Source organism: Botrytis porri, assembly GCF_014898465.1.
Source record: "Botrytis porri strain MUCL 3234 chromosome Unknown BPOR_008, whole genome shotgun sequence".
In the NCBI taxonomy this organism is placed as follows: domain Eukaryota; kingdom Fungi; phylum Ascomycota; class Leotiomycetes; order Helotiales; family Sclerotiniaceae; genus Botrytis; species Botrytis porri.
The window spans coordinates 416,558-429,490 of NW_024066082.1; the positions used below are offsets into that span (position 1 = coordinate 416,558).

The following is a 12,933-nucleotide window of genomic DNA, read 5'->3' on the forward strand; positions in this document are numbered from 1 at the left end:
ACCACTAATCTTTGGTGCACGACCTGATAAATTGTGCCAGTAGTTTTTGTCGAGTGTGAGATCCAAATGTTATTTTCTTGATAGGACCAAATGAATCTTATGGCGACGGAGAAGTGGATAAACTTTGTAAGAAATAATGGGGATGGTAACGATAACAGCAAGAGCCCGATATCATTTTCACCATACTATCAACTTCCAAGTTGTGGCGGCTTTAATTTTCAGAATCCCCAACCCCATCAGTAAACATTGTAAAACCATAAATCTTCTCAAATTTAAAGGCAACTTTATTATTAGATACATACCAGCTATCCCATTTACGCCCGTTACATATTCGGGGTATCTTATGCTTTCCTATAATACATATTCACATATCCATATGTCATAAAAACTCCTTCTAGTAATTCATCCACAAGATAACTAGTAAAACTGCAACTCCAATTCTCCCACCTCAATTATATTCATTACCAGTTCCAACACCATCTAAATCCATGAATTGATCAATATCTGGTATGACAACACTTGGTTGTGGAATTGTTGATTCAGGAAAAATATTATCAGCTGGAGGTCCATCTAAACCTCTACCAACTTGATAATTATCTGGAACTGATTTTCCTAATGTCGTTCTCCTATTCTTTTGTCTCTTTCCAGTACCCCCAATTGTATCACCTCTTCCATTCATCCATAAACTAGCATCACTAGTTTCACCTCTTCCAATACCGAGTTGATAAGCTTCCATGCCTCTTAAAACTGGTAATAAAAGTCGAGTTTCATACCAACGACCTTTAATATCAGCTAATCCACGACGAGCTGCTGGTTCAAGTAATTGCCATTCATACCAAGTACGTTTCTTAGCATTATCTGCTACTTCATTTCGAAATCTTAAATCAGAAACCATTCGAGCAGGCAAATCTGGTGTTGGCCATTGTGATCGATTACTATATGGCATTGGCATTTCGACAAATTTGTAAATATCCCCCACAAATGTTACAACAGTCAAAAGTGGATTTGATTGTAATGTACGTTCAATGAGTTTTTGAACGACAAGTACCACAATTGAATCCCCTTCAACACGTAAACGAACTGGTTCACCAACCCAAATCTTTTCGGCTCCAAGAAACATTCCATTATAATGAATTTCTCCAGGTGATACGATAGCTTTTTCAAGTCTATCAAAAAGAGAATAACTTCCATCAATAACTTTTGCTGCCAGGATACTACCATCAACTTGATAATCACCTCCACCATATTCACCTCGAACAATTTGATCCCAAGGTACTTCATCATATGGAATATTATTGATTGAACTGATTGTAGTTTGAGGTACACTCCATGCAAGCCAAGGTCTGATTGATTCTTGATCTTTGATTTGAGCTGGTGAATGTGAAAGTGGATGAGAAAGTGGTTGAACCAAATATTCCGCTTGAAAATGTTCATATCTTCTTTTGGTTACCACTGCGAGACCCCAAGCATGTCCTCTATTAAACCAAACTAGTTCTCCTGTACGATAAATGAATCCAGTATCAGGTGTACTATCGAGCTTTTGTTCTTGTGATCGAATTATTGAAGTTGGTTGAGGTGATGACTTTGATGATCCAGAAGTTGTCAATCCAGAAGCTGCAGATCCGGAAGCTGTAGATCCGGAAGTAGAAACGGCCTTTTGAGGTATACTAACAATCGGCATACTATCCTTTTTGATTTCCTTCTTTGGAGGAGGTATGCTGACGACTGGAGTAGTCACCTTATTTATTTCCTTCAATATTGCGCCGTTGCCTTGTTTAATTATTTCTTCTTGTGGATCGTCCTCTCCGAATGGCGAACAAACTTTGCATGAACAATTCCTTGGGTCGCCATCTGGATCCGTACTTAACCAAAGTACGTGAGGGAAAAAATCTGCCGGACTTCGATATCTTTTCTTTCGACCTTGTGGATGTCCATATAAATATGTATCTTGTCGTTCATAAACTCCGGCCGTGTGTCTGCCTTTTTCCTTCTTCATCTCTGCTTCCAATTTATTCTTATTATATTTGAGGTGTTCCCATAAAACATATCCTTCGGGTAGATCTTTAAGTACGTAATTCCTATCTGCGATGAAGTTAGTAAATGATGATGGACTTTGAAGTGATATTATATTACCTGAATGTTCTTTTCCTCCTAAATAATGCATCAACATACCCCCAATCTTTCTTCTCCAATCAATAGCTTTTGGTTCATCATAATCGAGTTTCTTGTAAAAATCAACAATTCCATCCGAATCTTCTTTGTCATTTAATTGATCTGGTGTTGGTTGATTTAATTCTTTGATACCTGTCTTTGTAATGACTTCTAATTGACCATCTGATCTACAAATAGTAATAGGATGGAATGGTGCCATGATGGTAATTGTATATGGTAGAAACAATTATTTATTGATGGAATTCAAAAGGTATGATAATAAAGTTGTGGGTTGAGCTAGGTTCTAGTTTGAGTGAATGTTGCTTTTGGGTTTACTCCTGTAATCGGCCGGATTAACTTGAATCCGATTACCGAGAAATAGGTATTGGAACAGAACGGACTCAGAAACGAAGTAGCTATAGTACCCTCAACGCCTAGTAATCATATGAAGAGAAATAGTGAAAGTAAATATAATAGGAGTGGAAGAAAAAAGAAATGTAGAAGAGATATCTGATCAAAGATGATAGCTACCATTTTATTGATATTGAATTATAGTAGTAGTAAATACAAAATATACCCAAGATACTTTGAACATCCCTATGGTGGCAGAATCAGTGCTCGACGAAGTGAACTCTTTGTCATTACAATAAATTCTTCAATCCTTTAATTATATATTGAATAAATCGTTTTTAAAGTATTAATGTGATTGATCTAAATCTTTGTAGTTTACGAAGCTTATTTTAATCAATAGGGTCTTAGTGAATTTCTTGAATTTCGAAAGCTAATTCTAACTTTTAGTCTAAGGCTATCATTTTTATATAAAAAGGTCTATTTGTATTAAAATCAGATTATTTATCTAATACATTCTGTATTGTGTGGGTGGTATAGTGGTAAAGCTTCTGATTGAAGAATAAATCGAAGGTGAAGTGACAGGTAAATGATGCAATTGATGAACAGACCCCCCTTTAGACTTTCGACTAATGCTTTTCATTCATTCTAGCCCTTACGCTCGCTCCCCTCCTCCACCTCTACAACCTCCTCCTAGCCTCTACACACACACTCTTCCATCCACCTTTCCCACAATTCTAATATTCAAAGATCTTAGAATCTTGAAGGCCTTTGAGGGCCCTTATTTTCTATTTTTCTATTAAAATTCAATAATAAATGGATTGCATTTTGTGCCGATAATATTCGTTATTAACAAAATCAGTATTTTGTTAATAATGAAAGAGAGATTAATATCGTTATGTATATAATAAAAATTTGTATAAGGATTTATACTGAATTTCTTTTCATCTGTAATATTAACTTTGTCACCACAGGGCATGCTATGCGCCTATGTATGTCTAATTGAATAAAGTAGATATGAAAAATGACAACCCCTCCAAATTATCTTCCATTGTTATCTCCTTTTTCATTCATCAACCTCTCATCTTCGAATCAACCTCATTCCCCTTTTTCCTTTTCCAAAAAGCAATTACTCCATCACCTCCTCAACCTCCATCATAAACGCCATCACGCCGCACCCTCCACTCGTCTCCCCACTGTTTACCACAAACATATCACCCTCATACCCCTCACAGCCCTCCTCCCAAACATTCCCGGGGACCAAAAATCCCAAAACCCAGTACTTCTACCCCAAGACTGGAACTTACAAATGAAATCTCATCACTTAAATGAGATCTTGATATTCTGTAACCGACCGGTCGGTGTATGGATAAACATGCGATGCGAATGTATAGAATATAAATATAAGTATGGGTGGTAAATGGATAAAATAGAAAAAGACTTGAGTGGAATGAGAGAAATTAAGGAGAGATATGAATAATAGGTGGGATATCGTGGGTAGTAAGAGTAAGGCGTAACTGACTATGCATAGCGGGGTAGGTATGGCGGGGTAGGTGTCGTGGGGCAGTGATACATAGTTGTAATTTTTATTGTATTGACCAGGCGAATTAAAGTGCGGAAACTCAAGGTGATGGGAACCGAGAAAGTATTTGTATCTATTCCTTACACCATGATTTTGATATTATCTTTCTATTCAACTATTTAATCATCTGAATCACTAGCTTCAACCAAATCCAAAAGTTCCAACATAGGATCCATCATACTCATGTACTCATCCGTCGTTTCCTTGAATTTCTCCTTACTATCCGTCAAATTTCCTTCAAAACTTTCAATTCCTTCATCATTTCACTCATCTCTTCCAAGTGTTCATCTTGTTCTTCAGCTGAATTACAAATGCTTCTCAACAGACTAGTTTCCTCTCATAATTTCATCGTCTCCTTTCGAATACTTGGTTTAAACCAACTTGATTTCAATAAATCTTCTTTAGCTAAAGACCAATTTTGCTCTTCATGCTTATAAGAATTCGCAACACTTACACCAGCAACGAAATGAGAAAATCCTCCACCATGTGTTGAATAAGCTTGAGCATGTCTTGAACATAAAATTTCTCCAAATGTTCCATGGCTTGGTTCAATACAATCAAAAATAATATATTGATGATTCTTGTAAATACCACCTTCCGTTGCAAAGATAGCTTCAATCAAATTCATAATATAATTAGAACTAACATGCTTTCTATGTTGATCTAAAGGTTGAAGACTTGATGCAAATCCGACTTCGGAAATTAAACGAGTTAATGGTTTATCCCATCGATTTTTGAGTTTATCAAACTCAATTCTTCCACGAACAAGTGAAGCCCACTCATTCATAACTTTATATTGAGTATCACCCTTGACATATCTTCTCTTTCCATCTGGTTCAGCCTTGTGATTACCAATAACTTCATCAATCTTTTTGGAAATTTGATATGATGCATGATCATTAGGTTTACCAAATCCCCTAATATATATGTTAGCTATGTTTAAAACATGTTCCAATTGTGAGGGTGAAGGGGATACTCCAACTGCGTTGACCAAGTAATGAATATGAATAAAAATCCTCTTTTCCCTCTTATTGCCTTCCATCATAGATATCATATGTGCTCTCATGGATGTCATCAAGGGATCCGAGTAAGCTTTTGGTAAATCTCCTTGTACAAGATGTTTCAACACATCAGGATGAATACATGCCGACATGAAAAGTAGTTCGAGTTTCATTACCTCAATATTACCATCTACCTTTCATTTATTAACCCATTTATCACAAGGTAAACCTTTTAGATCCAAAGCAGCATCTACCAATTCTCTTAAACCTTTTGAATGTGCTTCAATAAGTCGTTTGGAATAAGCATCAAGTATCATTCTAGGGTTGTCGGCATACTCTCCACCGTTGGTATCAACCATTGGTAAATTCCTACCTGGTCTTAATTCGGCTATAGCTTGTTTTGTCATGGCTTCAAGTTCTTCTCCAAATTTTTCCAGTATGGAATTGATTATAGCTTCGAATGCTACCTGGTCGAAATTGTTGATCATCTCTTTAAATGCATCGTCGAATTCAGAATAGTAAAGATAGTACCGAGATTCCCTCAATTGTTCTGCCGGTTGATTTTCCGTGTCGATATCCATAGGATCGGACAAGTTCGAATGGTTGGATCGGGAGGGAGAGACTCTTACTTGTGAATGCTCCGCAGATTGATCGATTACCGGTAAAGATCTTGATTGATTCGAGGATGAAATTGGACTCTTCGCAGATTGTCCAAGGGAAGAGGGGTAGGATGTTGGTATCCTTCTCGCAGGTTGTCTAGATGTAGATGGAGATTCAAGATGATCAGTTTCCGAAGTGGAATCTCTCGCTGATTGATCGATTGATTCTGAAGATTCTGAGACTAATCGTCTTGTAAATCTAGAAGGGATAGAATGACCACTAGATAACCCTACATTACCTTGTTGGGTTGCAGCCAATCTTCTTGAAGATGTGAAAGATGCTGGGAATAATGGTGGAGGCAGTAAAGTATATGCATTATCTTGATTTGGACGAGAAGTATTAGCCAGTAGAGGATTACTTACAATTGAATCATCATCACCTGAAAAAGGAGAATTCCCACTTCTTGGTGCCGGTAAAAATGATGTAGGCATTGGAGTATACCTATTTCTTGACCTTGGGTGAGTGTCACCAGTAATTGGAGACTTACTCATACTTAAATAATTCCCACCTGAAATGGAAGATTTCCCGCTTCTCGATTTCTTCTCAATCGATCTTGGCTTACTAGGTGTATCATCAAACCTTCTCTTGGAGTTGATACTGATCTCTCATCTTTCCCATTCCAAATATGTCCCAATTCACCATACCTCTTATCCCAATTCATACCATACCAGGCTTCCCATTTCTCAACCATCCCTCCATACTTATTCTTCACTTCTTCTTCTTCAATGTGGTAGATTTCATTCTTACCTTTAATTTCTTCCTAAAATTGGACTTCATACGGAAGTGATCCATCTTCTCTATTCCATTTATCATGAATCTTCCAAATTTGGTAGATTGGGTTACCAAAATCATCAACTGATGCTTGCTTGGGACCTTTTGGGTCAAAAATCATAAGATAACTCATGATATAGAATTGGTTATTCGGGCGTATTAGGCGACCGACTTTTTGCTCAAAAGAGAGCGGGGGAGAAGTTGGAAGAAAGGCTTTTGATAAGTTCTTTTATAGTCAAACTACAAGACTTTCGTCGAGTAGCAAGCAACTGTAAAAAGAGGTCTTATCAAAAGGTAAAATGAATGTGAATATCAATCATTTATTAAATCTTGAGTTGTAAATGTAAACTTTGTTATATCAAATGTCAGAGAGAAACTTGAGAGGAGAGAATGGGATGAGATTGATTAAAGTTATTTGAGAATTTACGGAAGATATTTAATCCATATTCCGATCACGTTATGAAGTCGTTATCCACCTCTCAAGGTTGTTACCGCAATATAACTTGCTATCTACCTAATACCTAGTGAAAGTAAATCACACCAAGTACTATCCAGAAAAACCTCGGCCGAAACCAAAATTTAAGCGATGATAGAAATAATTACACTGGAGGGCTGATCATCCACCTGGAAAAGGCATTTGCCAAGGCTACTAGACATTACATCTTTCAGATGCTTACCGTTGAATAAACCCTTCTCATCTTCTTGTATTTCCCGCACTTAGCTAACCCCTCCCTCCATCCTTTATTTCACCCATCTCACAACCTCCTATCTTCTCAAACCCACTCTATTGTTCCCGTACAACCTACAAACCAGAAATATCTCTCCACCTATTCATTAATCGGTAGTGACGCTCCGCTGGCCCTCCAGGGGCCACTGCCGTGGTGGCAGAGTAAGGGGTTTTGAGGTGGAGACATTGAGATATACACCGATCAAGAAAATCTTCCTTCAAATTTCACATTTCCACCAAAATCATAATCATAATTCATAAATCCATTATCATTACTCATTTAATATCCCAAACTACCATGTCTAGGTCTAACACAGCACCTATACACATTCTACTTTTTCATAAAAGTCGTTCTCCAACATCCGACCCTCTAGCGATCAAATTATCACCATAAACTTTTCTTGACATCTCAATCCCTCCTATCCCATTATAGTTCCCAATTCCGAGACGCCAATCACCTCTTTATCTTCCTATTACCTCCTCATCAATACATTCATTCCTACTTCCGAGATTCCTCCCTCGTCCCAACTTTTCTTCCGCAATTCCCCCGCTTTAACCTCTCCATTCCCATCCGCTAAACTTCCCCACCCCACCCCACAAATTACCTCATCGCACATCTCGGATAATAATACTCATGTTCATATGCTTTTAATAACCCCACCAAATGCATTATTGATGCTGCCACCACTAAAATATGAAAAATTTGATGTGAATGACCTATTATATCGAATTTACCGGGGAAGTAACATTCTGGTATACGTAACTTTTTGATATTAGTTATTTCAATTCACATCAACGTATTTACTCGAGAATTCCAGACTTTTCCCCAGGCCCATCCAGAGACTTCATCTTTACTTCAAAGTATAGAGAGACCGGGACCAAGACAAATTCAAAAAATAAAGAAAGATAAAAAAAACTCACACTATAAACCATCGCCCCCAGAACAAGAAACCCTCCTTCTCCAAGATACCAAGGCATACCGGATCCAACAACAACTTGATTCCAACCAAAATAAACAATGGCGTGAATAATAGGTGCGAAAGCCGAACATCCTGTTCCTATAAAAATACATACACGAAAGGTACGCCAACGAAGACCTTGAAAATGTGGATGTAGTAGAAGAATGAGGGTTATGGAAGTGAGAGTTATTATCTAGAAGGGTGTGAGTATTTTTGTGATTTTTGTGAATGTTGTGTGGAGGCTTGGGGAGGTGTTGGGGAGAAATGAAGGGGGTAGGGAAGAAGAAGAAGGGGAAGGGGAAGAAGAAGAAGAAGAAGGGAAAGGGGAAGATGGGTTAGGGGGTTAGGGGAGGTAGGGGAGAGAAGGAGAGAGAGGAGAAGGGATGGTGTACGGTAAAAGAAGAAGATGTTAATGATGATAATAATAATAAAAACAAAGAACAGAAAAAAACCCACCATAACCCAATATCCAACCTGTAACTTCCACTCACAATAAAAAGCCACATAAATCCCCGTCACAAAATCCCCCAACGTCGCAACCACGATCCCCAAAAAATCCAACTTTAACCAAATCTCCGCCACCCCTTTCGAATGATTCATCAAAGTATGATAAGCCATACTAAACCCCATACAAATCATTGTGGTCAGAAAAAAATAGAAAAATAAATCGATCCACCAATGGACTTTCAGGAAAATATATTGAAAAGATGTAGAAAATGAGTCCGGTGAGGAGGAAACATATTAAAAAAGGAATAGAGTGAGTATGAATATTTAAAGTTTCGTTATGGAGTGTGAAGAAGGTTTTGAGAGAATCTCGAAGTGAGTGAGTGATGGGTCGATAGGAGGTAAAGATTGAAGGATTATCTTGATGCCATGATGGGAGATCATCATATGTAATTAAACCTTTATGAGTAGTTGAGGTTGAATCTTTTCGACAAATGAGTGGAGTAGGTGGTTTTTTAGATTCTGATTGTCGTAAAGAAGTAGGTAGTTTCTCACAATCCAATTGTCGTAAGTCAGGTATTGCTGAATCCGAAACTTTTGATTTTTCCATCATATCGTGAAAACGTATTCGTTCGAGATGAGATGAATGAGGATGAAATTTGCAAGGGAAAAGAGAAATTAATGTATTAAATGAAGTTCATATGAAAATGATGTTGGAAGGAATTATGATGAAAGCGCTTGTGTTATGACGATGCCTTGTAATGGTAAGAGCGCTTGCGTTGTAAAGTATGTTTGAATACGGTTGAAAAGTAGGTGAAATGTATATAAAATAAGTCTCGACTTTCTTAAGAATGAATTGAAGATATAGAATATTGGAGATATAGAATATTGAAGATATAGAATATCTTAATTAACTTTCAATCATCCGAAATAATCCCACATTTGGAAACGTCTCAGAAGTACCGGCGGTATATATGAAGAGTAAAACACTAGTCTATTCACTCAAGAACTCAAGAATCTAAGATCTATTAAGAGAACAAATAATCATACTAAACTTCCCAAACTATAAGAAAAATGTTGGAATTGATGATCCCATAAAAAGAGAAAGAAAAAGATGTGGGAAAGAAATGAAATCATTGATTGCTCATATGTGAATTGTGCTTACCAAAAAAAGATAGAAGAGATTCGATCGTGGATTTCGGCAAATCCGGGTAAATTGTTATATCCGATTACACCGATATTACCTACGTAGTCACGTATAAGACAACAAACCAGGGGGAGAGATGGAGTTTTTGGTATTGGATGAAATGGATAAATCTATAACGTTGACGACAGATGAATGAAAATGAATGGCAAATCAATAGTACATTAATAGTACGTGCATCGCATAGAATCGAACAATCAGATAAATGATGCTTATCATTCATTCATTTATATAGAATACTAAGCTATAATAATTATCAAGAAACCACAACCTCAATCATTTCCTCCCAATACACCATCTAGTCTTCCCAATATATAAACTATCATAAGTACAAATTCAAATGGGTATGTGCTAAAACCATTCAATGCTAAAAACAAACGCCAAGACCATGGAAAATACACACGGTATTATTAAACTTTCTCGTTCGTCTTTCCATCATTTGATATTACTTGAGCATTGGTTTTTTCTGCTTCCTCTCTTAATTTCTCTTCCTCTCTTCCCCTCTTAATTTCTCTCCCCATCTTACTTCCCCTTCCCCTCTTACTTCCCCTCCCTCTCTTACTTCCCCTCCCCTCTCTTCCCCTCGTACTTTCTCTTCTTCCCTAACTTTCTTTTCCTCCGCTTCCTTTTCCATCCTTACCATTCTTTCTTCTCTCCAAATTGGTCCCCATTTCAACTCAATCCATAACATTGGTGATGCGACAATACATACAAGAGCAATAAATGTAAAACACCATCCTCTTCCCATATGATCAATCATAATAGTAATAATACCTGTTCCACCTGCACCAAGTAAACATCTTACAAGATTATTTGCTGCTGTTGCAGTAGATGGACTTTGTGGATATAAATCAACAACAAGTGTACTAAGAATATTAAAAGAACCATTAATAAAAAGTCCTAAAAAGAATTGAAGAATGAGTGGTGCAGCCAAATTTGCATTCTTCTCCAAAACCCAACCGTAACATAAATAACAAGCCAGTCCCATAGTTAAAAGAGGCCAAATTATTTCTAATCTAGCTCTTTCAATTGGAAAATGTCTCAAATCATCACCTCTCTTACGATCGATATTAAATCCAATATTTTGAGCGATTTTTTGATAATTTCGATCCAACATCTTCCCATTGATAATACTAGCCAAAGCACAACCACTTCCAAATGGAATATAACATAAACCAATTTGTAAATCATTGAAATTATAAATTTCTTTAAAAAGTTGAGGTAGAGAAGCTGTGACATCATAAAATGCTGTATAAAGTAAAGCATTATAAAATAATACCATGGCAACATCTTTCTCCATGACGATATAAACAGTCTTCAAAGGATTTGGCCATCGTAATTGTCGTTTACTTGCAAGTTCAACTTGAGCAAGTTTTCTACTTTCAGCTGTTGCCGTTCGAGAAAGTCCATTTTCCGATTTTTGTTCTTTTCGATATTTCCTCCAATCAATAATTGTCATATTCCAACCTTGAGGTGGAATAGATCCATTACCAACAACATTACGACCAGTTTCTGGAACCGTGAGAGTAAATGGTATGAGGAATAAGGCAGCGAGAATAACGAGAAACCAAAAAATTGCTCTCCATCCTAGAAATTGAGCCAAGATACCACCAATAACCGGACCTATAGCAGGACCCATCATTGTACCAGCTCCAACGATTCCCATATATGATCCACGTTCAGCACTTGTTGATACATCTGCAACAACACCAAATCCTAAAGCAATTGCACCACTACTTCCACAACTTTGTAAACAACGTAAGATGAATAAAGCAGCATAACTATTCTGTAAAGCCAACCCAATATTTGCACCCAAATATATAATGAATGCAATAATATATGTAGGTCTTCTTCCAGCCATATCTGCTAAATCACCAAAGACAGTTGGTGCAAGACCTTGAAAGATCATGAAAGATGTAAGGGTCAAGTTGATAAGGGTATTCGATACACCTAGATCAGCGGCGAGTGGATTGAGAGCTGGGAAATAAATGTTGGCGGATGTAGGTGAGATGAAAGCTGCCAATGTACACATTCCAACAATATATCTTTTTTTCCATACACCAAAAGCTGAATATGGTGGACCAGATACAACAGGTGCTAATTCGAGATCGTGTGTTCCATCTTGATCTTCTGCGATTGAAGAAGCGGCCGAGGATAAGGATTGGGATGGAGATGCGGTAATGGATGGGGATGCGGTAATGGATGTGGAATGAACATGAGTTTGAGTTTGTTCTGTAGATCTTTCCGTCTCGTCTGCGATGGTATTCTTTGATATTTGATTCGTTTCTTTAGGAATGATAGCACTTTGTAAACTCGCTACCATTTCTTCTGATTTTTCCACATTTTCAAGTCGATTATCTTCGATCATGATGAAGAAATTGAAACATGTGAAATTGATATTCGAGTAAAGAAACAAGAATAGGAGATATACTTAAAAGAAGATGAAAATCACTTACCATTGGAAAGATCATTGAAGAGACATAGTATATATAAGAAAGGTTAAAGCCGATCAAACATTTTAGTTATTCTCATTTTATCGCCATGAAAGATGGAAATCAATATCAAATCCTAATCATTTTAGTGGTACTTTACGGCACTTTGGATCCGATCCATCATTCAACAGACTTTCATTCGTCGAGAGACAGTCGCAAGACCTTGGCCGATATCGCAATCCAGTCTTGAAGTGAAGCATTGATCGCTCGAATCCTACCAAGTGCGGTAATCGCAAGAGTGTATTGCGAATTGGGGAAGGAGACATGAGATGATGATGAAATGGGAAATGGGAAATGGAAAATGGGGGTTGTGAAATGGCGGAATGATGATGTAAAAAATGATGAATAGTTATAAATGATAGAAGGGCAGAATGGCAGAATGTTAGAATGGTAGAATGGTAGAATGGTCGCTTGATAAGATAAAAAAGGAGAGAGAATATTGAAGAAGTTGAAGGGACATTACTAGATAATAAAGTTAAAGTTATCTAGTAATAAGTTACTACAAAGTAGATTTCTGTGTTGTCAACCAGGCTGAAATTCAAATCGTCGGCAGTCATTCTCATTGGAGGGCACACAGCCTCTCCTTACATAAAC

At 37.2% G+C, this 12,933-nt stretch overlaps 4 protein-coding genes across 4 annotated transcripts; all 4 read right to left on the reverse strand.

The window, feature by feature from the left end:
- Positions 1-269: 269 nt before the first annotated feature.
- On the reverse strand, positions 270-2,426 carry EAF01_006281 (uncharacterized protein). The gene is made up of 2 exons (XM_038914535.1): positions 2,134-2,426; positions 270-2,082 (listed from the first exon to the last, which is right to left on the reverse strand). Exons 1-2 carry the CDS (start codon positions 2,369-2,371, stop codon positions 449-451), a joined length of 1,872 nt encoding a protein of 623 aa, XP_038769490.1. The 5' UTR covers positions 2,372-2,426; the 3' UTR covers positions 270-448.
- Positions 2,427-4,418: 1,992 nt separating this feature from the next.
- EAF01_006282 (uncharacterized protein) lies at positions 4,419-6,646 on the reverse strand (the record flags this gene model as incomplete). The annotated part of the gene is given in 3 exon segments (XM_038914536.1): positions 4,419-5,276; positions 5,292-5,706; positions 6,522-6,646. The coding sequence occupies 3 exon segments, from the start codon at positions 6,644-6,646 to the stop codon at positions 4,419-4,421; spliced, it is 1,398 nt and encodes a 465-aa protein (XP_038769491.1).
- Positions 6,647-7,836: 1,190 nt separating this feature from the next.
- Positions 7,837-9,726, reverse strand: EAF01_006283 (uncharacterized protein). The gene is made up of 3 exons (XM_038914537.1): positions 8,656-9,726; positions 8,162-8,392; positions 7,837-8,003 (listed from the first exon to the last, which is right to left on the reverse strand). Exons 1-3 carry the CDS (start codon positions 8,836-8,838, stop codon positions 7,842-7,844), a joined length of 576 nt encoding a protein of 191 aa, XP_038769492.1. The 5' UTR covers positions 8,839-9,726; the 3' UTR covers positions 7,837-7,841.
- A 531-nt stretch (positions 9,727-10,257) lies between these two features.
- On the reverse strand, positions 10,258-12,215 carry EAF01_006284 (uncharacterized protein; the record flags this gene model as incomplete). Its single annotated transcript, XM_038914538.1, has 2 exons — positions 10,258-10,350; positions 10,437-12,215. 2 exons carry the CDS (start codon positions 12,213-12,215, stop codon positions 10,258-10,260), a joined length of 1,872 nt encoding a protein of 623 aa, XP_038769493.1.
- Positions 12,216-12,933: the final 718 nt, after the last annotated feature.